The following is a 26,049-nucleotide window of genomic DNA, read 5'->3' as shown; positions in this document are numbered from 1 at the left end:
TTTGTCAGAAACAATTTTGCAGGTGTCAAATTAATATTCTTGGCACTGGAGTAGAAATCCTCCCATCAGCTAGCGATCCAATGACTTGTTTTTAGGTGAAAATGCGACCCTGATCCCACAGTCTGGAACGCGGGCACATATGCAGAGCTTTCTGCAGGATCCGCGGGCGGCAGGGCCGCTCTTTCCCTGCCCAAAGGTGTCAGTGTCAGCCACCTCCCGAGCCCACAGCTGCCCGGGCAGGCTCTGCCCGTGAACCCCCGGATGACAGACGGGTCCTGTCCACGTTCCCCGTGGTTCCCATCCCCACCCCAGCCTCAAGCACAGCTGCCTCCCCACCTGCATTTCAGATCCGCTACGGGTCATGGCAGGTATGTGTCATCACACACGTGCCCGGAGTGAGCCCTGGCGTCAGCTGTGGGCTTCAGAGGTGATGTGTCCCAGTGCAGGTACACTGACCGTAACAGGAGCACTGCCGTGGTGACGAAGACCGTTGAGGGGAGGCTGTGTGTGTGCCGGGCCAGGAGGTGCGTGCGAAACCTCTGTTATGTTCTGCTCAGTATCGCTGCAAACCTAAAACTGCTCTAAAAGTTGAAAATCTATTTTAAACAAAAATATGTGGGATTGAAAAAAAAGTCTTAAGTTTCAGAAGAGGTCTGGAAGGAAGGTCGGGTGCCCCTCCTCCCCAGGGACCTGGGCTGCTCTGACCTGCACGGAGGGCAGGGTGTCTCCACCTGCCCTGCCGACTGCTGTTTCAGGAGGCCGAGGAAGGCTCCCTGTCTGTGCTTGGCCCTTCCTCACAACCTGTCCATCACCCTCAGTCTTTAGGGGCAAATCGTGCCCCCAGGAGGGAAGGCCTGCTGCTGGAAATGGGCCGTCCCTCCATGTCCGCCCCAGAAACGAGGGCTCCCCCTTGTTGCCTTCATCTGAGAGCAGCTTAGAGAGGCGGGGGTGGCCTGTCTGACACCCCCGCGCTGGCTTCCTCCGGAAACCATGGGGGCTGCTGTGTGCTGAACCCTGTCTGGGAGAAGGAGAGGCAGAAACCAGTTTATGGAGTCATGGAGCTGGTCAGAGTGCATCGCACCCTTTGTCTTCAGAAATCTGCCTGGTGGTCCAGGAGTAGTTTCATCATCCCCCGTGTGACATGAGAGGAAGCTCAAGCATGAAGGAGATAACTTGCCAGGAGCCAGCTTTGGAAGCTGGGTCTGTCAGATTCCAGATCATCTAAACCCCACACGAGGTCTGCCCTCACTCACCTCAGTGAGAGTGCCGCTGGGAGGGGTACTGCTCTATCCAGGCTGGATGCACTTGGCTCTGACCTGCCCCCCGGGCTGCCCCAGGTCTGCTGAACCCCCTGGGCCCCACCCCAAAGCAGTGAGCCATGGCGGGACAGCCCAGATGATGTGGCAGCCGCCCAGTGGAGAGCAGGAGGACAGCCTCTGCCCCGTGCTGCCCCCACTGCATGGTAAGGCTGAGGCTCCTTCCTACCTCTGCTCTCCTCCCCGCAACGTGCTCAGGCTCAGTTCGGTTCAGTCGCTCAGTCGTGTCCGACTCTTTGTGACCCCATGGACTGCAGCACGCCAGGCTTCCCTGTCCATCACCAACTCCGGGAGCTTACTCAAACTCATGTCCATCGAGTCGGTGATGCCATCCAACCATCTCATCCTCTGTCATCTCCTGCCCTCAATCCCTCCCAGCATCAGTCTTTTCAAATGAGTCAGTTCTTCCCATCAGGTGGCCAGAGTATTGGAGTTTCAGCCTCAACATCAGTCCTTCCAATGAACACTCAGGACTGATCTCCTTTAGGATGGACTTGTTGGATCTCCTTGCAGTCCAAGGGACTCTCAAGAGTCTTCTCCAACACCACAGTTCAAAAGCATCAATTCTTCGGTGCTTGGCTTTCTTTATAGTCCAACTCTCACATCCATACATGACCACTGGAGAAACCATAGCCTTGACTAGACGGACCTTTGTTGGCAAAGTAATGTCTCTGCTTTTTAATATGTTATCTAGGTTGGTCATAGCTTTTCTTCCAAGGAGCAAGCGTCTTTTAGTTTCATGGCTGCAATCACTATCTGCAGTGATTTTGGAGCCCAGAAAAATAAAGTCAGCCACTGTTTCCACTGTTTCCCCGTCTACTTCCCATGACGTGATGGGACCGGATGCCATGATCTTAGTTTTCTGAATGTTGAGTTTTAAGCCAACTTTTTCACTCTCCTATTTCACTTTTATCAAGAGGCTCTTTAGTTCCACTTTGCTGTTTGCTGTAAGGGTGGTGTCATCTGCATATCTGAGGTTATTGATATTTCTCCCTGCAATCTTGATTCCAGCTTGTGCTTCATTCAGCCTGGCATTTCTCATGATGTATTCTGCATATAAGTTAAATAAGCAGGGTGACAATATACAGCCTTGACGTACTCCTTTCCCAGTTTGGAACCAGTTCCATGTCACCTCCGTTTTCCTCCCTAAAAAGGAAGGAAGTTTGGGCTGGATTGTGTTAAGTCCCTTCTAGCCCTGACTCTGTGTGGTCCTGACTCCACTGCCTGGAATACTAATGCGGCCTGCTCAAAAGTGGACAGTCTTCTGTAAGAATGGGGCTTGTTTTTCCTTCTCATATCCTTGCCTCAGTTTTTATTTCACTCCAATTTTAATTCCATCCACTCTCCAAAACAAACAAAAACAACCCCGCCACCCCGCGCGTCAGTTCTGAGTGTTTCTGTACAGTCGGATCACACGGTCAGGTCGGGCGCCAGCCTGAAGCACCGAGGGGCGAGACAGCGGCCAGGAGCTCAGTTCTGCCTGTGGAGGGCCCACCCCACATGGAGAGGCGAGGCGGGCCACCACTCGATGGCCCAGGTGAGGACATGCGGGCCCTCCCGCTGCAGGCCTCACGGCTGGTCCTCTCTACTCTCCCTGGTGGACCCCGTGGCCTCCTGCGGGGCTTGGGAAAGAAAATGAGGGGCGGGAACAAACGAGCTGTGGCCAGCAAGGCGCGACCAGGCCTGCAGCCACACGCCCCGGGGACGGGGGCTCCCAGCCCCCACGGCACAGCAGAGGCCCCGGCCGTGGGCACCGGGGAGCCCTTGGCAGCGGAGTGCTGCCGTGCACGGGCGGGGCCCTGCGGTCTCAGGCCCAGCATCACGCCGGGGGCGCCTCCTTGGGGTGAGGCCGCCACCCCATGCTCTAGGAAGACAGGTTTGTGCTGGGAGGGTTTGCAGTCTATCTCTGTCTGAATTCCCTCCACTGATAGGAAGGTGAGGACCCGGGGCTGCACCATAACTAGACCACGGGGCAGAAGGCTGCCCAGAGGGGCGGCTTGTTTCCCAAAGCAGGAAAAGGCGGGCCCAGAGGCGGCTTCATGAAGGGGAGGAGGGGGGGAACCACCTTCCCCTGGACAGGGCTGGGGCTCCCAGGAGGGGCCGGCCACTTGCCCCAGCACGTCTCTCCTTGAGCTCGAGAACTGATCAGGCATCTCACCTAGAAAGGCCGACGTCCACCCACCCCACAGAGTCCCCCGAGGCAGCCACGCACACCAGGGCCACCGTCAGAGCCGCCAGAGCTCTTAACCACCCGGCTGCCTGGGCTGTAGCCTGGGCCTGCGCGAGCTGCTCTCTCCCGTGGGGCCTTGTGGCCTGGGTTCCCCACAGGCCCCCAGCGACCGATGCTCGTGTCTGACTGAGAACCTCGGTGTGGACCCGCCCCAGTTCCTATTGGGAGCTTGGGGCCAGGCCCCATCTGTCAGTTCCAGCACCCTCTCTCCCTGCCGTCGCCGAGGTGGCCAGGCCAGGGCCCTTGTTTTCACACGCACACCCCACCGCGCCTCACCTGGGGCATCGTCGGTAGCCAAGATCTCTCCCAGGACGTGCGTCTGTTTTTCCTCCTCCGGAGGTGGCCAAAGCAGAGTCGGTTGCGTTTCCCTGACGTCTTCCTGTTGGCAGTTTGCAAGGCCTGCTGACAGGGTGGGGAGTTGCTAGAGATGCTGAGGGCAGACGTGCGCCTCATGCTCACTCGGTTCCCAGCCTGTACTGGGCCTCACTTGTCCACAGCAGCCCTTCAGGCGTGCGTTCTGCTGCATCTCCCCTTACCAAAGCAGAAACCGGCTCAGAGAAGTGAGGTGACCAGGTCGGGATCTTGGCCGGATGCCCCGTGAATCCGTGAAGGCATGTCTGTCAGTACACTACCTGCTGCTCTGCTCCTCCGGGCCGGCCAGATCCCTGTCTGTGTCACTACAGCACCCAGTACCCCCAGACCTTCTCACGGCCCTCGTCACACGCCGTGAGGGCAGAGGCGTGTCTGCACACGGGAGGGGCCCGGACGCGTTTCATGAGCATGTGCACAAGCAGGAGGCGCGCAGATGGCAGCAGAGCGCATTGTGGCCCGTCCTGCCTCCTTCCTCGCTCACGGGGGCCTGGGCCTGCCCGCTCGGACAGAGCTGAGTGGGGCTCACACGGGGCTGGGGTTGAGCAGAGGCCAGGCGCCCGTGCTGCTGTCCTGGTCGTCGTGGACCGGGCCCTGGAGACAGCAGCCCCTCGGCCTGTCGCCTGGTGACCGAGCTATAACGGTGCCCGCACTGCCCCAGGCTGCCCCATGCGGAGGCCCCTCCCCGTCCCTGCCCGCTCATGGGGAGAGTTCACCTCCTGCAGGAGTACCTGCCAGTCAGAGCTGCAAGTGAGCGAGGGCTTCAGCAGGAAGCCCCGGGTGGGAGGCAAGGGGGGCCTGTCTCCAAGCCGGCTCACCCCGGGAAGCTGGGGGCCCTGTCTCCAAGCCGGCTCACACCGGGAAGTTGGGGTCTCTGTCTTCAAGCCAGCTCACCCCAGGCTGGCCTTGTCCCCCTCTGCCCTCTGGGGCGGCGGCTGGACGGTTCAAGCTGCCAGAACCCGCACTGTCCTGTCGTCAGGGAACTTAATAAGCATCAGGTGCTGCCCTTTGGCAGTATGGCATGGAACTGGCGCCTTGGAAGGACTTCTGAGTCCACTAGAACAGAAGAAAAGAAAAGAAAGCTGTTCCTGATTCCTAAAGGCGTGCGTTCAAAGTCGGGCAACAAACCAAGACAGAATTCTTGTTCCTTTTTTTCAAGTTGTTTTTTGCTTTACTGAGGCATACAAGGTCTTAATCAGGGTGGTTTCCTCAATGGGAAAATAGGTCTAAGGCTGAGCAGTGCCCTCGCTCGCACCCCCAGATCTGGGAGTCTTTTTGGCAGAGCTGCCCCAGTGCTGTAGAAGGCAAGGCTGTGGGCCACCTCCCCGGCATGCTGGGCCCGGCCTGCTCCCGTCCTCATGGGGGAAGCTGTTCTGGGGAAACTGCCCCCTCGGGCCGGGCCAGGCCAGGCTAGGGCCTGGTCGTTGCTTTCTCCAGCCCGGGTCTGCTGTGTTGAAGGCCGGCGGGTGCCAGCAGCCATCCCCCAGAGCTGCACGGGGGCTCAGGCACACAGGAGCTGTGCCGGGGCCTGCGGACATCCTCCCCCCGGCCGCGGCTCCCCGGGTGCCACTCCTGGGCCGGCAGCTCGGCCTCCTGGACCGAGTTCTCCAGATGAGTCCACCAGGCATTGGGGCTCGAGAGGCCTGACCCCCTGGGCTGCAGCCCTCGTGAAGGAAGGGGGCAGGCTCCTGAGTGGGAGGAGGCAGGCGGCCGCAAGTCTTCCCATGCAGGCCCGGCCTAGCGCCTCTTCGTTTGCTCTCAGTTTCACTCCCCAAGAATAAGGGGTAATCCAAATTGCCCGGGATCTCAGGTGTGGCCCTGCAGCCGCCCTGCTGTGGGCGGAGGCATCAGCTGGCCTGGGCGGCGCCTGCAGATCTTGGCCTCAGGCCTCCTGCGTCCTCTTCCCCGCCAGCCCAGGTGCCGCCCTCGGAGGCTCGTGCGGCTCCCTCCTGGCCGAGACTACAGAGGGCCCAACCCAGGGAGTTCCTTCCCTGCTCGTGGGACTGGAAGGCTGAGCCCGTTGACATCTGGGGCCCGGTCAGCTGACCAGGGACCTAGCCAGACTCTGGACTGAGTTTCTCAGAGACACGTGGGTAGAGAAATGGAAGATTTTTCCAGCCATCCCTTGGCAGAAGCTCTCCAGAACCATCCATCTTCCATTTCCTGCCCAGCTCTGCAGCTGCCGGGTGCCTCGCCTGGGACTCCGTGTCCAGGGGTCTGGGCGGGAGGAGAGGATAGGCCTGCAGGCCTGGGGGCTTAACCTTGCAGAGCTCTGGGTCTCCCCTGGTCCCGAGGTGGTGAAGGGGCAGGCAGGAGCATTTCCAGGAGACAGAAGGGTGCGTCCTACAGTGAGGGGTTTTCCAGGGCTGTTCTGTGGACACGCTGTGGGGACAGAGTGCCTGGATGCACCAGTAAATGAGGGCTGGAAACAGCTGTTGTCCAGGAGACTGTCCTTGGCCTGCTGGAGGGCAGGGGCTGACAGCCTATTGCGGCCCATCTAGACAGTGACTCCCCTCCCATGCTGAAACGTGCCCTTTGCTGCTGTCCGGCTGCCTCCCAAAAGGAAGGCCTTCCTCACTTTGCTCCCCAAGCCACGGAGGGTGTGACACCCCGTGCCCCTCCCCCCCAGCCGCCTTCCTCCTGGAGCTGCTTTGTCAGATGCTTTCTTCCCCAGTTGCCGCTGACCTTTTCTCTCCATCGGTGGCCAGCCGGCTCAGGGACCAGCTGATGCGCCTTCCCCCTGCCCCCCCAGCCCGTTGCCATGGTAACCACAGGCCCTCCTGCTCCTGCAGAATATTGCTTTCTTGTAACCTTCTTCCCTCCCTCTCCTTCCCCCCTTTCTTTCTCTCACACAAAAAGAAAGCACAAGTGTTTTATATTCATTCTGCAAAATCTGTGGAGCGCATACTAATTGGCGTGGCTTCCTCCCACTCTCTGTGAGCCTTTCCCATCCTCGGGGCCAGGACCATGGGCCAGGGTCGGCATGGGCCCAGCCGGCCTGCGCACTGCCATGGCACTGGCTCTGCGTGTCCTGAGGCCGCGTGGGGCATTTCTCACCTTGTGTCCAAGCCCTGAGCGTGACCGAGGCCACGGAGACCACCGTGTCCTTGTCGCCAGACTTCCTGCCCTCAAGCCGAGGGCCGTGAGGTCTTCAGGGACGAGGGGCACTAACAGCCTTGCTGGCACAGAGACCAGAGCCAGGTCCAGTGGACGGCGGCTCCTTATGGTCCCCCTGATGTCCCCCGGGGCTGCCCCCCACTGCCCAGGCAGAGACAGAGTCCTGGCCTAGGCCTGTGTCCAGATGGTGGTTACCCATAGCCATGTTCAGCTTGGACTGAGTGGTTTTGCTGGTCTGCTGGGGGAGAGCCAGTGGCTGGACTGGATGGGCTGGACTGAGAACCCCAAAGTGGCTGCCCACCAACTCCCCACTCTCCTCTTCCCGCCATTGCTTGACCTCCGCTTTGGCGGCCCCTCTCAAGTCCTTTGCTCTAGAGCCTGAAGGGGACAGTGTTGCTGTTCCCCAGCTTCCACCTAAGGGGGCTTCCACTATGTGTGTGTACACGAGGACACATGGTTTTGCTCCAAGCCCACCTGTCTGTTGGCTTTAGCCCCCAGGGGACCAGAGACAAATCTTCTGATACGGAAGCACGAGAGGGGTGGCCAGGATTACTGAAGGAACCTGTAGACAACATTTCCGGCTGCAATTGTACAGTAGAAGTGTGTGGTCTGCATTCATTTGTGGGTTGGTGTTAAACTTTCTAAAACGAGAGAACGTGGAATGTGAAACGCAGATTTGCTGGCCGTGCGGTCCTGTGGGGAGGCGGCGGCATACTGGGATGGGTGACACAGATCCTCCTGATGCAGAGGTGAAGCTGGAGGCCTGGGTGTGTGTGCTGCTGTCCCTGCCCTATCCCCGTGCAGGGCTGCTGGCAGGCCAGGCCCCAGATCCTCACACAGAAGTCATGCAGGAAGCGTCTCCTGTGATCGGCACAGCGCCCTGACAAGGGCGCGTCCCCGTGGGCACACAGGAGGAAACAGCCTCCCGGTCCCCTGCAAAGCCACGTTCAGACACCCTGTGTCCAGGTGGTGGTCCTTGATGACCTGCCCCTGCCTGGTTTCCACCCCCACCCCACACCCCGCTCCAGGGCTGGGCCACAGCTCGGGCTTCGGGAATGTGCGTCTGGGTCTGGTCCTGTGTCCATGAAAAGCTTCCTCTAGTTAAGAAACTGCTCTGCATGCCTCCCTCTATCCCCGGTTCCCTAGCAGATCTGGGCTCAGCACTCCCGAGGCCCGGCAGTCCCCCTCAGGGCGAGCTGCCGGCCCCAGGCGCACAGGCACTGCACCAGGGCAGCCTGTGGCCTTGCCTCTCCTCCCGCCAGTTTGGGCCCGGCCCCCAGCGGGCGCCGCTCAGTAGAAGCTGGTGGGGGCGGGTATAGTGGAGCTCACTGGTCCAGAGTCAGGCAGCTGATGTCAGGGTTGAGACTGAAGCCAGGACTGTGAGCACAGAGCCCCATTTGTGGACTCACGCTGAGTCTGATGTGGACCCCAGGTTCCTCGAGCAGGTGCCTGTAGGCGAGACTAAGGACAGTCAAGGGCTCACCTCCGACTCGGAGCAGGGACAGCTGCCTCCTGTGGCCTCCCCCCTCACAGGGCCACTCGGTGCGGGCATCTCACGGACCAGGCCTCTCAGGCATGCTGGGTCTCCCCAAGCGTATTTTCCGATAGGGAAATAACCCGCTGGGCCTAGTGTGGGTTGTGTGACCCTTATGGGGTCAGCATTTGGCTGAGCTGGTTGAGCTGAGCTGGCTGAGGCCTGACCAGCCAGGGGCCCCCACTGCACAGACTGGGCCCTGGGCCTGAGACCCTCCTCTCTTGGGGACCAGAGAGCAGTGATCACTGGAAGAGCTGACCCCACCTTCTCCCCCCACTTCCTGCTGTCAGCTGTCTGCCTGTGTTCTCCTGAGTCTGTCTCCTTTGCAGCAGTCTCTGAGCACTCAGAGCTGTGAGCCAGGCAGCCCTCAGTGGCCTGTCGCCCTCCTGGTGCCCCTGGAGGCAGCTGTCCGTCCGCAACCACAGCGCGGGGTGGGGGTCCTTGTCCATCATCCTCCTCTTCTCTCCCCAGGTTATCCTAAAGGATCTGGAGGTGCTGGCAGAAATTGCTTCTTCCCCCGCAGGCCAGGCGGATGACCCAGGCGCCCTCGATGGCCCTGACCTCCGGGTCAGCCACTCGGAGCTCCAGGCGCCCACCCCCGGCAGAGCCGGCCTGCTGAACACGCCCGGTGAGTCTTCCCTTCCCAGATGGTTGTGGCCTCGGGGCCCCTGGGCATGGGATTGCTCAGTCTTGTCCTGGACCGGCTGGCACCTGGGCCACCCTCCTGAGCCCGGGAGCTCCCCGGGGCGAGGGCCGGCGATGTGCCACTCTGCAGGCAGCAGGCAGCCTGACCCTCCCGCCTCCCACTCCAGCAGCCCCCACCCTCTCAGGAGATCCTCACAGCCCTTTCCCTCATCTCCCTGCAACTCTTGGCCCTTTGAGCCATTGGCTGAATGTGAAACCATCCAAGTCAGCTGATGGTCTCTTCCCCTGGGATGCCGTCACCTGGTCGGGAATCAGGGACCCCAGAGGTTGGGTGTCCTGGGTGGAAGATGAGGCAGCTGTTATTTCCTCGTTGAGAAGCTAAAACTAACACAGCAGGTGGCCCGGGCCTGAGAGTGGATAACTCAGACAGGGTGTTCCCGGGCAGTCCTCGGACGTGAAGGTGGCCGTGGCGCCCCAGGAGCCCCCACTTTGGGGTCCCTCCAGCCGCAGATGGCTCTTCTCCTGCGGCCAGCGTGACTCCCAGGTCCTCCCTCGCAGGCAGACGCCACCGCCTTCCAGCGACACGATCCTGGAAAACACCCAGGGAGACAGCTTGGAAGGAGCGTACCCAGCGAATCTTGGGTGTTTGCCTGGGGTGTCTGTGTCCCCTAGTGGCTCTTGACATCCAGATACAAGGTCTTAGATCTCCTCTGATGCAAAAGCCAAGAGTCAGATAGATGTGGGGCCTTTTCAGTGGTGGCTTCCCTCACACAGCCCCACCGCACTGTCCCTGAAGGCGTCCCAGTACTTGGCCCTGAGGGCACCTGCTTGGTGGAAGTGGGGGCCAGGCTGCCAGCCGATCCCAGAAGGCCCGTGCCTCAAAAAGTGAATGAAAATCGCCCAGTCGTGTCCGACTCTTTGTGACCCCATGGACTATACAGTCCATGGACTTCTCCAGGCCAGAATACTGGAGTAACCTTTCCCTTCTCCAGGGGATCTTCCCAACCCAGGGGTTGAACCCAGGTCTCCCTCATTGTAGGCAGATTCTTCACCAGCTGAGCCACCAGGGAAGACATCTCGCTAGTAACACCTGAAGTCAGACCCCGGCCATGGGGTGTCCCACAGGCCCAGGCTGTCGCCACTGTGCATGCTCCGCCTGCAGCTGCTCTTGTTCCCAGCTGCTTCTGACTGAAGGCGGGAAGGAGGCAGGGGCTCTCGTGGCAGCCCGGCATCCTTTTCTGGTTCTGCAGGAGGCAGCGGTTTCCAGCCTGGACATTGGGCTGCGGCCAGGAGGCTCCCGCATCCTGACCGCGCGACCCCTGTGGACGCGAGTCCTCCCCTCTGTCTGTTCTCGTCCTAGGTCCCCAGATCAGCACTTGGGCACAAACCTGAAGTCTCTGGACGGGTGGCAGGGTTGCCAGAGGCTGGGGGAGCGGCCAGGCCCCAGTGTCGGGGGGGGGTGCTCACTGAGAGAAGGTTTCCTGTGGGTGGGAGCAGCCCCAGAGCTCCCTGCCCAGGAAGCCGAGACCGTGCATCCTCAGGGGAGAGGCAGCAGGAGCACAGCCCCAGGCAGGGGACACGTATCCTCTCCACGGGGCTGTCTGATCTGTCCCTCCTCTGTGAGGGAGGGAGAAGGGCGTGGAAAAATGGGTGACCGTGAAACGCTTCCTGGCTAGTGGAGGGGTGGGCCGGAAAGCAGCTGTGCACAGCCCGTCCTGGAGGGGGCAGGGTGGGAGCCCTGGCCGCAGGGCCCGGCCCCGGGAGTTCAGGTAGCACGCCCTCCACTGCTTGGAGCAGGAGCTAGAGGGACTTGGGTGGCAAAGAGCTCTGCGCCCCAGCTTCTGGCCCTGTCAAGACGCCTGGGCCCCCGGAGAGGCTAAGGTGATGAAGACTTGCCCCAGCTCCCAAGGCTGTCAGACTGGCTTGCATCAGCCAGAGCCTCACCCTGAATTCATAGAAAACAGCTAAGTGTGCCAGACGGGAAGAAATTCCGTCCTGGAAAGAGCACCACGGAAGTGCCTGCAGCCAGTGAGACTCCCCGCTGCGAGGGCTTCACGGCACCATGCACCCCGCGCGCCCTGTCGGGGTGGCACCCACCCAGCGCGCAGTCCCTGGCTGGCACCAGGTCTGTCAGGCGGGCTGTGGTTCTCCGAGGTCAAGCTCACAGCAGTAACTGGAAGTAAGAGCTGTGCCCTGTTGCTGTCTGCCTCGGCCGCCTTGGGGAGGGCAGGAGCTGGGCGCCAAGGATGCTGGCATGGGGCACAGGTCAGAGGGCACCCAGAGACGCACACGCGTTCCGTCCTTTCTCCCATGGCGTCTCTGCACACAGGGGGTCCTTCTGTCCGTTTCCGGCTGGCCACACACGGAGGCTGCGAGGCAGACCGTCTTCCGGTTCGGATCTGCCTTCCCCTGGCTCGCCAGGGCACAGCTCTGAGAACTTGCAGGTGCAGAGCTGTGCCTCTTTAAGACGGATCACCCGCCCTGCCCCCCTACCAAGGGCCTTGGGAAGACTGAGGAGGCGGGGAGCCTAGCAAAGATGGGCCCGGTGGCATAGTGCCTGCACGTCGCGACTGTCAACTCAGACCGTGCAGACAGTGCGGCGGTGGCCGTCACCTGCCTGGATGCTGCTGTGCTGGCCTCAACGTCAGCGCAGCAGTGCCCACCAGGGACCTGCTCTCGCCTGGCCTGTTAGGGACACCCCTGCCTGCAGCACAGCGTGGTGTGGGCGCAGGCAGTGGTCTCCCTTCTGCCCAGCCCTCTTCACTCCTGGCCCCAACAGAGCCTCGGGCTGGGGCGGGGGCCGCCGCTGGGCCAGTCAGGAGGACCGTGAGCTGCCTGGGTGGGTGGCCCCAAGAGAAGCCAGTGGAGGGCTCCATCTCCCTAACTTGGGCTTCCGTGAAATGACATGAAAGCGCCCGGTTTGGTCCCCTGTGACTTGGCGGTGTCTGTGCCTCCTCTGCCTGGCTCCACATGTCTGGGGCCCTGCCAGACTCCGAGGAGAAGGGCCTGCAGGGAGGAGGGCTCTGGGTCGAGGCCCTGCTGCAGGGGAGGGGAAGCTGAGCCCTGCACAGCTGCGTCGTGACCTGTGACGAAGTCTCCCGAGACGGATGTTTGCCCCCAGACCCAGCCTTCCCAATCTTCCCTTCCGGCCCGTTCTTGGGGTGAAACTGCTCAAGTCATTGCGCCCTGCAAGGCTGTCTGCTCCCCGCTCCAAACACGTGGGCAAAGACGAGCGTGCTGATTCAGTTTCATTGCTTATAGCCCAGCCTGGTGTGACCAGATGCAGAGATAAACTCTAAAGGAAACCCAGAAAGCCATCCCTGGTGGTTCCCCAAGGACAGCAGTGACTCTGATGTGCTGAGCTCTTGTTCGGGATGGGGCTTTGTTTTCAGCACTTTCCTCATGTCAGTTCACTGGAACCTCCCCGTGGGTCAGCCCCTTCTCTGAGCACAGGCTCGTGGTGGTGCTGGCCCCGGAGCCTGCTTCCTTCACTTTCCCGCGGCCCCCCTCCCCACACCAGCCATGGGTGCTCCCAGGCCCTGCCGGGACCCTTCACTTCTCTCTTGCTCTGAAGCGGGCAGCTGGACAGCCTTCTGGAGCCGGGGGACTGCCCGGGGCAGAGGGCTTGCTGGCCTTTCCACAGAGACCAAAGCGACTGCCTGCTGGATCGGTCCTCGCCGCCGTGGGGGCTGGGCCCTCTGACAGGGCTTCCCGCCCCCTGAGACCCCCGTCCCAGCCCCTTCCCTCTGAGCACAGGCCCTCGGTTCCACCAGCCTCCCCGTCCCAGCCCCGCCCTCAGGGCACTTCGCTGTGGGCTGGGCCTTGTGCTGCTCAATTCCTCGAGCCTGTTAGGCTCCCAAAGGGACCGGCCCAGAGGTGTCGCCCCCGGGTGGCCGGCCGGACCTGCCCTGGGTGTCTGCGGACCCTTCCCTGCCTCCCGGGCGGGGCAGTGACGCTCTCGCATCTGGTTTTGTTGAACTGTAGCGGGTGGTGTATTGAGGCCAGAGCTATTTTTATCCTGACATGTGAGGCTCGCGCACGTCACAGCCACAGAGCTCTATCCAAAACATCCCGGGGAGGCTGTTTGTTGGTGCTCCGCAGAGTCTCCTGTCGCCACATCAGGTTTCACTTAGGAACATCTGCAGTGCTGGCTCGCCAGCCGCCCGCCCCCACCCAGCCCTGCACACCCGGTGCTCCCGGCGGCATCTGCCTGCCCTGGGCCAGCGGCGCTCACGTGAGCCTCCTGCCTGAGCCCCATCTCTGCAGCAGGCAGGAGCGGGTGGAGTCCCGCTCTCCTCGCCCTTCGGGTGCCTCCTCCTGAGACCAGGCTGCTCCCGCGAGCACGTGGTGGGGGCGGCGCGGGCCCTGACCGCCCCGTCCTGGGGCCACAGCCCCTCGCCCTGGCCTGTCCTCCCGGCAGACCCGTGAGCACGTGAGGGGGGCGGCGCGGGCCCTGACCGCCCCGTCCTGGGGCCACAGCCCCTCGCCCTGGCCTGTCCTCCCGGCAGACCCGTGAGCACCTGAGGGGGGCAGCGCGGGCCCTGACCACCCCGTCCTGGGGCCACAGCCCCTCGCCCTGGCCTGTCCTCCCGGCAGACCCGTGAGCACGTGAGGGGGGCAGCGCGGGCCCTGACCGCCCTGTCCTGGGGCCACAGCCCCTCACCCTCAGGCTCTTCTCAGCTGCCGGAGAAAGGAGGTCAATCCAGTCGCGTGCAGAAGGGCAAGAGGCGGGCGCCCCATGGGGAGGAGCAGGCTGCGGTCGGGCAGACATGAGTGTTCAGCTGAGAGAGGCCTGGCCCTCCCCGTGGGAGCACTCCTGGAGAGTTCCTTCTCTCTCCACCCCGTCTCCCCTCCCGGGCCTGCAGCCCTGCCCAGAACCCTCTCTCCTGTCCCACCTCGAGCCAGCTGGTCAATCAGAGCAGTGACTGGTGGGCCAGGGGAAGGAGGCCGGGAGGGAGCGAGGGAGTCGGGAGAGGCGGCTGCCCTTGCCCAGCCGGCCCAGCCCGTGTTGCCCTCCCCAGGGCTCCCCGCCCGCTGCTGCAGGGCCTCCCCTCCTGGGGCAGCGGCCTTGACAGGAGTCCACCTGGCAGGGAGCCTGAAGGGCCACAGGCCGCGGGCAGCCCCGTGGCCTCTCCCGTCAGCCTCGGAAGGCACGTGGTGCCCACTTAGACTGCACCCAGCCTCCTGCTCTTTGAAGTGAGTGGCGGAAGCGTCCATGGTAAGCACCGCACTGTGAGGCCAGGACCCTCTCGACACGGCTTTTCCCACGTGCCTCTGCCCCCCCGCCCTCCCTCCTAAGGGCCTCCTCAGCTCCAGGGGCCACCGTGTTGGCCTGGACCTCGAGGGTTGACCATGGGCCCCAGGGGCGGCCGTGGCTCAGGAGGTGGGACCCATTCGCCTCATGCAGTGCTCCGGGTTAGGGCAGGTTTGCTGGTAGTAACAGCCCCTCTTGTTCGAGCACAGACTATGTAGGAGGACCCAGGCCTGGTACATTACATCTTCTGTCTCATTTAATGTGGGCTCTCATTGCCCCCATCTTACAGATGAGAAAACTGAGGCTTAGAGGGGCTGAGAGATTTGTCCAAAGCTGCGCAGCTAGTCGGGGCTTGAGTGAAGATCTGATCTCAGGCGTGATGGACTCCCAAGCCAGTCTCTAAACACCATGTTTGGGACTTCCCTCATGGTCCGGTGGTTAAGAATCCACCATCCAATATAGGGGACAGAGGTTGGGGACTGAAGACCCCGCATGCCACATGGTGCGGCCAGAAAACCCCACTGCCTCCGTGAGAGCCGAACCACCCAGGACCTCGCCCCAGAGCCTGCTCGTCACGCAGTCCCCAGGGCCTGGGAGGGGGTGGGGGGCGCGGGGAGGATTTCTTTATGGTCAGTCACTGTTTCGATCTCTTTGTCCTTTGGAATACCATGGAACCTGAGCCTGCTAATGGGTGGGACAGGGACACACCTCCAGAAGGTGGGGGGGACAGGGACATAAGGAGCCATGGTCATTGAGCACCCAGAGGACTGCAGGGAGCCGGACCCCAGGCCACACGTACCTCCACGCGTGGGGGGAGCCTCTGCCCTCCAGCCAGGCCTCCACAGGGGCAGCAGAATTCATGGCCTCAAGTGTGGGGACAGGGACAGCTGTGTCCACAGCCATCTCTGCAGAGTCAGCCCCAGCTGGGCCTGGAGTAACTCGATCTGTAAGAATGTGACACTCGATTCTGCAAACAGCCCCTCGGGGGCGGGGAGCAGACTGTTTGCCATTCCAGAGACACTCAGGACGGCCCTGGGCCAGGCTCTTCCGGACAGGGACCCAGAACAACATACTGCAGACAAGAAGTGCCGTGAGGCCTGTCCTTGAACTGGCTCCTCACGCAGGGCTCGCCGCAGGCACGATTCACAGGAGGTTCTGGAGAGATGACGGTAGTTTGAAGGTGTGGCTCCTGGTGAGGCATCCTCACAGACCAGTTCAGAAAGACTGGTCTGTTTTTTCCTAGGGGAAAAAAACCAAGAAACACCTCTTCCAGTTCCCATCCGCTTCCCTGTAAGGACCTCGCAAGGGTGTAAGGAAGTCTGGGTTCAGCACAGTAGACCTTCTGGGAGAAGGTCTCACTGCTGCCTCCTGGACCCCAGCATCTGATGAAGTCAGCCTGCCAGGGCTCCTCTGTAAGGCTTGCTTATGCTCTGGACGATGCTTCCACACACTTGTGCTTTGGGTTGACGCTTCTGGGAGCTGATATACCCTCTCACAGCCAAGCTTGATTCCCAGAGACCCCACTCCCTGCCTGTTTCACTGAATCGTACACTTTAAAAGGGTGAACTTGATAGTATATGAGTTGTATCGCAATTAAACTGTTAGCAAAAAAATCAGATGCCCTATTCATGCCTGAGGCAGATGGACTTGAGGATTCCTGTCATCACCACCACTTCTTTCCAGCGCTGTTGAGATGAGCATGTGCTAGAAAGCAAGGACGGGGCGACCCCAGGGATGTATGAACACACGACGTCGGGATCGGCTGCGAACTGTGTCAGCCCCACCCCAGTCCCCTCTGCACCTGATGCCTTAAATGGGCCGTGTTTGAGGCTGGGGGTTGGGGTGCTGTTTCTGGCCTTCCATGTATTTTCAGCTGGGATACATAAGGGGGTGGAGGAGGAAATGGCAACCCACTCCAGTATCCTTGCCTGCAGAATCCCATGGACAGAGGAGCCTGGCGGGCTACAGTCCATGGGGTCGCAAAGAGTTGGACACAGCTGAGCGACCAAGCACGTAAGGGGGAGACCTGGAGTGTGCTTCTGGTTGTAAAGCCAGCTCAGGGTCTTCAGGGTGCTACTCTGACACAGCATCTTTGCCTGAAGATGAAGAATGTCTGATTTCAGAGCACCGGGTGCAGGTGACAACGCCTGGTCACGTTTTGCCAGGGTGTGCCATCTTTGACTTCTCCTTGAGCAGCGGTGGGAAAGGAGTGTGGCCTCTGCCTCTGGGGGTCTGTGGGCTTTATGGACAACTGGGGCTGTGTGCCTGCCTTCCCTCTTTCTTCTCTATGACTTGCCATCTGTTCTCAACCCTCCAAAGCCTGGGTGTATTTTATATATTGGGATGATGAGTTAAAGATGTGTTGTGTTTTTTCAAAAACACCTGGCACCTAGCACCTAGTCTCATGTAGGGAGTGTCACTAAGTGATGGAGGGGTGACCAGGGGAACGGGTGCGTTCGTAGAGAGCAGGGTCGTATCAGCTTGCACACACTTGTTTGGTCCTTGCTTTTTTGCTGCCAGCGTGGCCCTTGGTTGACGGTGTTCCCTCATCTGGTTGCACAGGGACTTTCCCCACCTTTTTGGCATCAATAACTACTTCCTTTCTGTGGGCATGCAGAATAAACCCCGTCTATCCCTTTCTCTGTAGGTACCAAAGGCTTGGAGTGTTCTCCTTCCACCCCGACCATGAACTCCTACTTTTACAAGTTCATGATCAACCTTCTCAAGAGGTTCAGCAGTGAGCGGAAGCTCCTGGAGGTCAGAGGCGCCTTCATCATCAGGTCAGTTCTGGGAGCTTCCCTTCTCCCACGGCCTCGGATTTTCATCCTCACGTCTTGCAATGGGTCAAGGCAACCATGGTCTCTCCTGCTTCTCCAGTGTGTGATGGTTGCAGAAAGAGGGAGAAGCCGGGAGAGGAGGCTGAGAAGAAGGGCCTGGGAGGCAGAAAAAAGACGAGGAGAGAGGGAAATGCAGGAAGCAGTGAGGGGGCAGGAGGCGGGGAGGAGCCTGCTGAGTGCCCTGGGAGTGGCGGGTAGTGGCAGGCAAGGAAATGGGGGAGCAAGCCCAGGGCCCCCAGCCCCAGAGGGAGAGTGGCGTTGAGGCCACCCTGGGGGTGGTCAAAGGATTGATTCTCAGGAGGGGACGGAAGGGCAAAGAACAGGACAGCACAGTCCCTGCCAGTTGGGAAGGACCACCCAGGGCTTCCTGGTGGTGGTGGTGGGTGTCGCTGCCCCCTGCTTTCCTGAGCTTGAGGAGGGAAGGGCTTCTCCGCTTCGGCACGTTGGCGTCTGGGGCTGGTTAATTCTCAGTGGCGGGGGTGTTCTGTGCTCTCTAGGGTATCGAGCAGCGTCCCCCGCCCCGACCCACTAGGGGCTAGGAGCACCCTCACTGCCCCAGTGGGGACAGTCAGAAGTGTGTCCCCAGACAGCGCCAAAGGCCCCCAGGGGGCAGAGTGATCCCAGGTGGCAGTCACGGTTACAGAGGGCAGAAGTGGATTCTGAACCTCACTGGCCAAAAGCGGAAGGTTTCCACGTTTGTTTTTTCACAGTGAGTTGCAGACTGAAGGGACCCCCCACCAGGAAAATGACAGACTCTCCCCACACAAGTGACAGCTAGCTTCATGTGGCTTTCCAAATTGCAGAGGTGTTGGCTCTTTTGATGAGTCCTCCTTGCCTGGAAGACTTTCAGGAAACCAGTGGGGAGAGAGGCCTTTGGAAAGGGAGTTTGTAGCTAGTTTCCTCTCTGAGAGCCCGCTGCAGTGGGTTTTTCCAGCCTCCATCAGCCTGGCACGCCCCATCGGGGCCTGGGGAGAGGGTGCTGGGGGGTCGCCAACCCCCCCAGACAGCACAAGGTGGAAGTGGGGGCCGCGTGTGCATGTGCCCGTGTGCAGGGGTGTTCCCTCTCCCGTCAGTGCCGAGGCTTCGCCAAACTGGTGGTCCTGCTGTACCCATGGTCCTGTTCAGAGCCTCCAGGGTGGCGAGGCTTCGCTTTCTCTGCAGGGTCCCCCAGGCATCCTGGACTGGTGGGAATCCTCATTTCTGCAGGAAGGAAATGAGAGGAGGCCACGTGCCCGGCTGGCTCGGTTGGAGCTAGGCTGCAGACCCCTGCACTCCGCTGATTTTGTAGCTGCTCCCCGTCCCATCTGTGCGAGACGGCCGAGCTGGGTCCCTGAGGGGCCTGCCTACCCCACATGCCAGGACCTCCCGCCACCCCGCCTCCCAGAGGGTCCTCGCCCCTCAGCCTTCTAGGGCCGAGTCCATCCAGCAGGGCAGTTACTCACTGCTCTGGAGCTCAGGTCCCTCGAGGACCACACTGGGGCCTCCGTGGGCACCGCGCCTGCCCCCAGGGCACAGCTCACTCCCAGCCTGCTTGGCCAGCATGCTCTCCCAGCCCCAGGTGGAGAACGCCGCAGGCAGGATGGAAGGCGCTGCCACTGGGCCCCTCACGTGTGTTGTCCCACCTGCCATCCTGCCTGACCCCCGAAGTAGCAGCAGCCCTTGTCATGTCCAGGTACCGCTTCCCTGGGGCTGCGCCGGCCCCCTGACGTGGAAGAGGGCCTGAAGCCATGTGCCCTCCTCCTCCTCGTGGTCAGACGGGGTCGAGGTCCTTCAGCAGAGCTTCGCTGGGGCCCGCACCTGGGAGGGTCAGCCTGCCCACCTGCCTCCCGTCTCATTTCCTTACTTTCTGCTGGCGGTTTTAAAGAAGCAAACACTAGTGATGCATGCAGACCGCTGAGGTGAAGCCACAGGTCTGACAAGAGACCGTGGATGTTTCTTAACCCCTCTTTGTGGTGTTCAGCCAGCTATAAGTTGCTCCCCTCAACCCCCAGGATTGAGCACAGAAAGGAGAGAGACTCTTCTGGCAGAGAAGTGACTAGCCGTGGTTCCTACAGTGCTGCATTTAGCTCGGTCCAGGGACGGTGACTGGAAGGACAGGCGTCCGGAGTTCTTGAGGACAGACATCTGGCTGGGGGTCTCAGCCTTGAGGAAGAGGCAGGACCCTCCGCAGGTCCGGAGCGGTTTCCCCGCCCGCCTGGCCTTCCCAGGTTGCCCCTCCGTGGGGGCGGGAACGGAGCCCCTGCAGGGGTCAGACATCCGCTCGGTGTCCACGTGGCCTTGTTATCTGGTGGACATAACTGTGTAGAGGCATGTTGGGTTTGGGGAGGCCAGGGATTCTAAAACCTGATCTCAGCAGGGCTTGCTGTGCCCCGCCCCAGGCCCAGGCCCTTCTGCCAGCTGCAGGGACTCAGGGAGGCCGGGGGGGCGGGGTGGATGCTGAGAACAGGTTGTGTGAGCCGCCAGCCCTGCCCACACATGCACCCCCTCCCAGGGCGCCACGGCGGTCAGGCGGGTGCCGTGGGCACTTGGGAGCCGGTTGAAGAGGGGGCTTCTCAAGTCAAACGACCCTGGGTTCGAATCCCAGTTCCTCCAGTTCTGAGCTGTGTGGACCGTCTCCAAGCCCAGTTTGCTCTGGCTGTAAGACGTGGTCTCGTGCCTGCCCCGTCGTTCTGCAGAGCCAGGGGCAGCAGCCAGGCACAGCTGGGGGGCGCTGCTGTTGGCCTCAGGACGCGGCTGCGGCCTCCGCCCCGCCCCGTGGTCTGTGGGGAGGGGAGACCGCCCGGCAGAGGGTGAGAGAATCAGCCTTCTGTGCCGAGCGCCGGCTCCCGGGGCGCCCACCAGCGGCCCAGCCTGGCCCCGAGTGGGTGTGCGTGTACGTTTCCTCCGGCCCTTCCCACCCCCCAGCCCGTGCAGACAGAACAAGCCCAGGGCTTGTTTTCCCACGAACCGTCCCACTATATTCCGGAGAAGAGGCGAGGAGGGAGAAAACGCAGCCTCTTTGATAAACTGCGACGTGAACTCCAGCACAACCCAGCAGCTGTCATCCTGACAAGGCCTGCTTCTGTGCGGGAGCCTGCGAGGCTCACCCCGGCCCGCGCGGCCCTCCGGCGGCCTGGGGCCTAATCAGCTGGGCCTCCCCGCCCCCCTTCCTCCCTGCTGCCTTGCAAAGAGGGCTGGCCAGAGAATGCTTTCTTTTCAGCCAGTGACTGTGCTGTGAACTCAGGGCTGCAGCCCCCACCAGCCCCGTCCCTGGTGGCTGGGGTCCCGAGCCCCCTCCCGGGAGAAAGGGAAGCCCCCAAGATGAGGCATTGGGAAGGGGCCCAAGTCGGGGGGGAGCTGTCACGAGGCTTTCTTCCATGAGACCCTGACCCCGAGAAGCCCCACTGGATACAGCTTCTGGTGCATTCTGGCCCTCCTCCGACACAAACACGCCTGGCAGCTCGTCCAGTGGTCCAAGGCCCAGCGTCCCTAATGCGTCCCCTGCTAATCCTGTGCCCCCTTACCCCTGCCCCTGGGCTCCGCAGAAGAGCCCCGCATTAGGGACTGGTGGGCCCAGAGCCCCAGCTAGGAAGCCACTGGAAACTGGATTGGTTTTTAATTGTGGGGCGGGAGGGGGCACGGTGGCGCAAGAGGAGCTCTCTTTTCACGCCGTAATTGGGAAATTCCACTGTGCTGTCCTCGTGCGCTCCTCCCCGGGACAGGCGGCCCACACTGCGGGCCCGCCCTCCCGACGTGGCCCTGCTCGCCGTCTGCATCCCCCGGGCCTCTGGAGTTCACTCGGCACCCTGTGTCCCTGTGCCCTTCTGCGTGCCACCTTACCTGCCAGGGTCATTGGTTGGTCCCCCAAAGCCCCTTGTGCTGGTGTGAATGAAAGATGAGTCGAGGGACCTGGCCAGACCCTGTTCACAGAGCGGTGCAGAAAAGTGGCTGGGAAGCTGCTGGGAGGCCCAGCTCAGCTCTCCCTCGCTCCCCAGGAGAAACAAACTGCTGTGACAGACACACGCCCCTAAGTCTGTCTGCAGAAGCAGGTCCCAGGCACCTCCCCGGCGTCTTCCGTCAGGTGTCCGAGGGGCGGGGGACAGGACACGGAGCAGGGCTGGGGGCCTTCTCCGGGCGATCGCTGCGTCCCTCTCCCTGCCCAGCTGCCTGTGGGAACCTTCTGGAGCCTTCCGCCGTCAGTCCTCTCCAGGGCCAGGGTGCGTCTGTGAGATGAGACGCAGGACAGCGCGGGGAGTGTGTGCCAGAAGCTGCTTTGCACAGCCAGCTCCTGACTTTCACCTCCTAACCGGAATGACACTGAGGGCCTGTGAGTGCAGGGTGGCACGAGCCGACATGCCAGAGATGGCCTGCCAGAAAGCCCTGCCCGCAAAGGTGAAAGGACGCTGCTGGAAGGGGCAGAAATCTAGAGAAATGCCAGCACCCTGCACCTCACAGAACCGTCTGTGACCCAGGGCCTCCAGCAGGCAGTCCTCACACTGCCCGTTTAGAACCCACTCTCATGCACACTGGAGTTCCTGGCAAGAAGTGACGTCTTTTCTTCTGGAATATGGAAACCACATGTGATGGGCCTTGCTGGGTCAGGCTGGGATTAATTAGGTGCAGCCAGGGGTGTGGGGGAGGAGAGGACATGCTGGCCAGAGAGAGCCCTGTGCAGCATGCTCTGGGAGTCTGGGGAGTTCTAGCGGGAAGTGGCCCCACGTTCCGAGGGCCCTCCTGGACCCTTGAGGGGGGCGCTGATGGAAGTAGGGGCCCGAAGGAGGCTTTGAGCAGGGCTGCTGGGAGGTTAGAGGGCATGGGTGAACTTGGCAGAGGGGGGCCATGTGACCCATGGAGCCAGCGGTTTGCCCCACATCCAGGAGCGCCTGTGAAGGGGAAGGGCTCGGGGCCCACCCTGTGCCCACCACATGGGATGCCCTAAAAGGCCTCCAGAGACTCATCACATGGGTGGCGGCACCTACGGGGCCGTCCCAGCCTCCCGGTAAAAGCGCTTGCTTTGTAGTCCACACACCTGAGAAGCGTCAGCTCCCCGGCACTGTAGCCAGAGGCTGGGAACTAGACAGTGAGTTTCTCTCTGAAGCTTGAGAGGTTGTGGGACCTGCAGTTGTCCCTGGATCTGTTTATGCCTTACCTCAGGACGCCAGGAAACTCGCAAAGCTTTGACCTTGGGAAGTCAGACTGCTCGGGGGTCACAGTAGAGCAGCTTAACAGAATATCAGCAGGCTTGGAATTGGCCCCCAGAGGTCACTTTCATCCTCCGCCTCCCTGGAGTAGGGCTGCATCTGAGCCAGGAGAGGCAAGTGGGTGTCCTCGGCCTAAGTGTGCTTTGAAACTCCTGGGACAGCAGTTACAGAAGTCTGGTGGTGCTCTGTGACCGGCTCTCAGGAAGCTCTTTGTTGCTTTCCACCCAGCCTTTTCACCTTGAGTTTCCTAGAGTAGGCTGCTCTGGGAGGCCCCTGTGGGGTCCTCCCCTCTCCCCACAAGCATATCCTTTTAGCAGGTGGCCACAGAGATCACACACACACATTCTCATACTCATCTTCAGTAAAATACGTGGAAGGGCCACAAGGCATCAGACCAGCTGCCCTTTCCACGTGGAAGGAGAGCTCCTGTCTCTGAGCAGATGCGTCGGAAGGGCCCTGGCCTGGGGGAGTCCTGGCGCCGAACGCCGCCTCAAACGGCCAGAGCACAGCCCATGAGGAGGGGCTCTGTAAGCCCGCTGTGCGCTCGCGGGGTCAGGGAGGGCAGTGGGAGTCTGCTCACAAGCGGGCAGCTCGGCTCCCGGAGAGGGTGGGCACTGGGCCTTTGCCCTCACCCTTACGTCTCCCTGCGGCCCAGGAGCCCCTGCGCCTGCCCCTCACCCGTGTCTCAGGGCATCTCCTGAGGCGCTGCACACCCACCGTGGAGCCTGGAGCCCAGAGCCTTAGCCATCTTCTGGGTGCTGGAGGCCATGGGGAAAACTGCCCAGCGTCCAGTCTGGACTTGCTTTTCCTCAGCCTGGCTGGAAGGGGCTTCTCCAGGCATCGCTGACCCACAGGGAACCCTGCTGTGGCCCAGCCTCGCCACCCTCTCCCAGCTCTCAGCCTCTGCCTGTCCCCGCTCGGAAGGGGACCGAGGATGAGTCTGCAAGTCCCTCCCCATCTCCCTCAGGCCCCGGGCCTCCAGACTCCTGCCGGCCCGCCACGCTGGCCTGCTTCCGGCCTGTATTTAGATGACATAATCTCACTGGAACTGCCTGGCTCTCGGACAGGGACTGTCTGTCTTGGTCTAAATCTCCGTTTTGATTCTTGCTCAGAAGGACAAGTCTCAACCCCTCTCCTCCCAGCTCGTTTGTTTTTCCTCCGGTTTATCACAGTTGCTCACATCACCCACACTGGCCTCTCTCTCTCTCTCTTTGAAGCTGAGCTGAGACAGATTTCAAGTGCAGTCCTGAGGCATCTCGTTTTTCTCCAGCCCTCTGTCGAGCATCTGTCTCCAGCCTTGCCTGTCACTCTTTCCCTGCCAACACTGCTTTCCTGGGCGTGAAGTTTGTGTGTCTCCTGCTGCGTCTCTGCCGGCCGCAACCCGGTCAGAGCTGCGGTCACGGTCCCGCGCCCCAGCCCCTGCTCTCGCCCGTGACCGCCTGCCCAAACGTGGGGCATCTGAGCCTCCTCATCTCGCTCCCCCAGACAGCTGCCGCTGTCCCGATAACGGAGCTCCCGTCCTCACCCACAGCCTTGTCATCGGTAGCCTCGCGGCCTCCTGTGTCCCCGTTCTGCCTTGTTCTCTGCCATTTTGCCGTCTGTCTGGCAAAGCCCTCTCTTCTCCACCGCGTGACACTGACACGTGTGGCTTCTGTGCCGCACGTCCATCTCCTGCTCCTGGTCAGGCCTCCAGGGCAGCCTCTCCTCCCTCCTCCCTCTGTGGCTCGGTTTCCACGATGCCATTCTTTTTTAATGTAAACGTTTCATTAAATAACAGCATACCGTATAAAGGTACGTGAGTCCTAAGTGTCCTACAGCTTGGTTAGTTTTCGCCGGTTCCCTGTATCCATGTAACAAGTGATGAAATCAAGAAGCAAAGCGTTTCTAGCACCCAGAGGTCCCTCTCGCGTCTCCTCCCTACCCTCCTCCCCCAAGTAGGCACTGACCCGACTTCTAACTGTGTATTCGTGTACCTGATTTTTTTGTTTTGGTTTTTGGAGGGTTTTTTGTTGTTAACCTGATCTTTTGAGCTATATATACACGGAATCATACAATCTGTGCTCGTTTATAAGCTTTCTCTTGACCCACCACGTGTTTGTGAGACTCACTGTGTCCCACATAGCAGCAGTTCATATGTCTGTCTCGTCCCCCACTGTGTGAGGAGCGGAGACTCACTTACCCTTCTGCTGGCCGTGGGCATCCGGGTTGTCTTCTTTGGCACAGCTATGAATAATGCTGCCATGAGTGTCCCTTCGCTTGTCTTCTGGTGGACACACGTGCACATTTCTCTTAGATAATGCCTGGGGATTGCCGGAGCAGGGCCATACACATGTTTAGCTTTGACAGATAACTGTCCTAGCTGCACCAGTTTCCGCTTGTATCCAGGATGTATGAGAACTCTTGTTGCACACATCCTCACCAACACTTGTATCATCAGTCTTTGCTTTTAGCCATTTTGCTAGGTTTGTGGTGGTATCACCTTGTGGGGTTTTGTTTGTTTGGCTTTTGGCCATACTGCTTGGCTTGCAAGATCTTAGTTCCCCCACCAGGGGCTGAATCCAGTGGTTCCTTCACTGGAAGCGCAGAGTCTTAACCCCTGGACCACCAGGGAATTCCCCTCACCTCGTGCTTTTAATTTGCATTTCCCCGAAGACTAATGAAGCTAAAGAACTTCTCATCACTTTTTTGCCTTCTGGATATTGTCTTTTGCCATGAGCCTGTTTAAATCATTTCCCCATCGGGTCTTTGGTGACTTTCTTATTGATTTGTGGAAGTTCTTTATACATTCTGAATTCAAGTCGTTCTCTAGTGTGTGTACTGTAATTATCTCCTATTTTACGGTTTGCCTTATCACCCCCTTAAAAGTGTCTCTGATGAACAGAAGTTCTTTATTTCTAATGTAGTCCAGGTGACACGTTTTGCTTCTCAGCATTTTTTACGGTTTGTGGTGCTTTTCTCGGGGGATTAGGAGCTCATGAGAACCAACCATAGAGCTGCCTATTTCTGGTAAGCATTCCCAGTGAGCTGGACTCTGAGTACAATCCGCCTAAAGCCCAGAGGTATTAGAGCTTCGCTCTGGACAGGGTCTCAGAGGCCACCTTGTCCAGCCTGCTTGTGCAGTGATTCCCACCTTCTTTTCATCCCCCCATCAGCTGAATCCCAGGGCTTCTGGTGCAACCCAGCCAGTGGAGGTCTGCAGCCTGGAGTTAGAGCCGCGTAGACCTAACTAGAGTTGTCAGCAGTCGTGGGGTCACAGTCACCAGTACGACAGGGGGCCTTGCCTGGCCCTTAGAGTCACACCGAGGCGCGGGCTGCCAGGCCCAGGAACTCGGTGTCTCCCTGTGGTGCCGTCTCCTCTCAGCCTCTCTGCTTTGGTCTCACTGTGGGCGGGGAGATGGATCCCTGTCAGGGTCACGGGCCCCCGGGTGGGGCGGAGTGGAGCGCTGTCCAGAGGAAAGGGCCCGCAGTGCTCTGCTGAGCACCGTCCTCCCGTGTGAAAGTGGAGCAGCAGCCACCGTGATCTCATGATCACCGCCAGGTCTCGGGAGGTTCAGTGCCACCACAAGA

The 26,049-nt window shown here is 60.6% G+C and overlaps 1 protein-coding gene across 1 annotated transcript in view; it reads left to right on the top strand.

Moving 5' to 3' along the window:
• VAC14 (VAC14 component of PIKFYVE complex) overlaps positions 1-26,049 on the top strand; it is a 76,329-nt gene that overhangs the window by 25,875 nt on the left and 24,405 nt on the right. Inside the window, exons 13-14 of the mRNA XM_043438070.1 lie at positions 9,038-9,194; positions 17,113-17,245. Coding sequence (XP_043294005.1) covers positions 9,038-9,194; positions 17,113-17,245 — 290 coding nt within the window. The remainder of the gene's footprint in view (positions 1-9,037; positions 9,195-17,112; positions 17,246-26,049) is intronic.

Source organism: Cervus canadensis, chromosome 18 (genome assembly GCF_019320065.1).
Source record: "Cervus canadensis isolate Bull #8, Minnesota chromosome 18, ASM1932006v1, whole genome shotgun sequence".
Lineage (NCBI taxonomy): Eukaryota > Metazoa > Chordata > Mammalia > Artiodactyla > Cervidae > Cervus > Cervus canadensis.
Note: the sequence above shows the minus strand (reverse complement) of the source record. Positions and strands in the feature narration are given on the sequence as shown.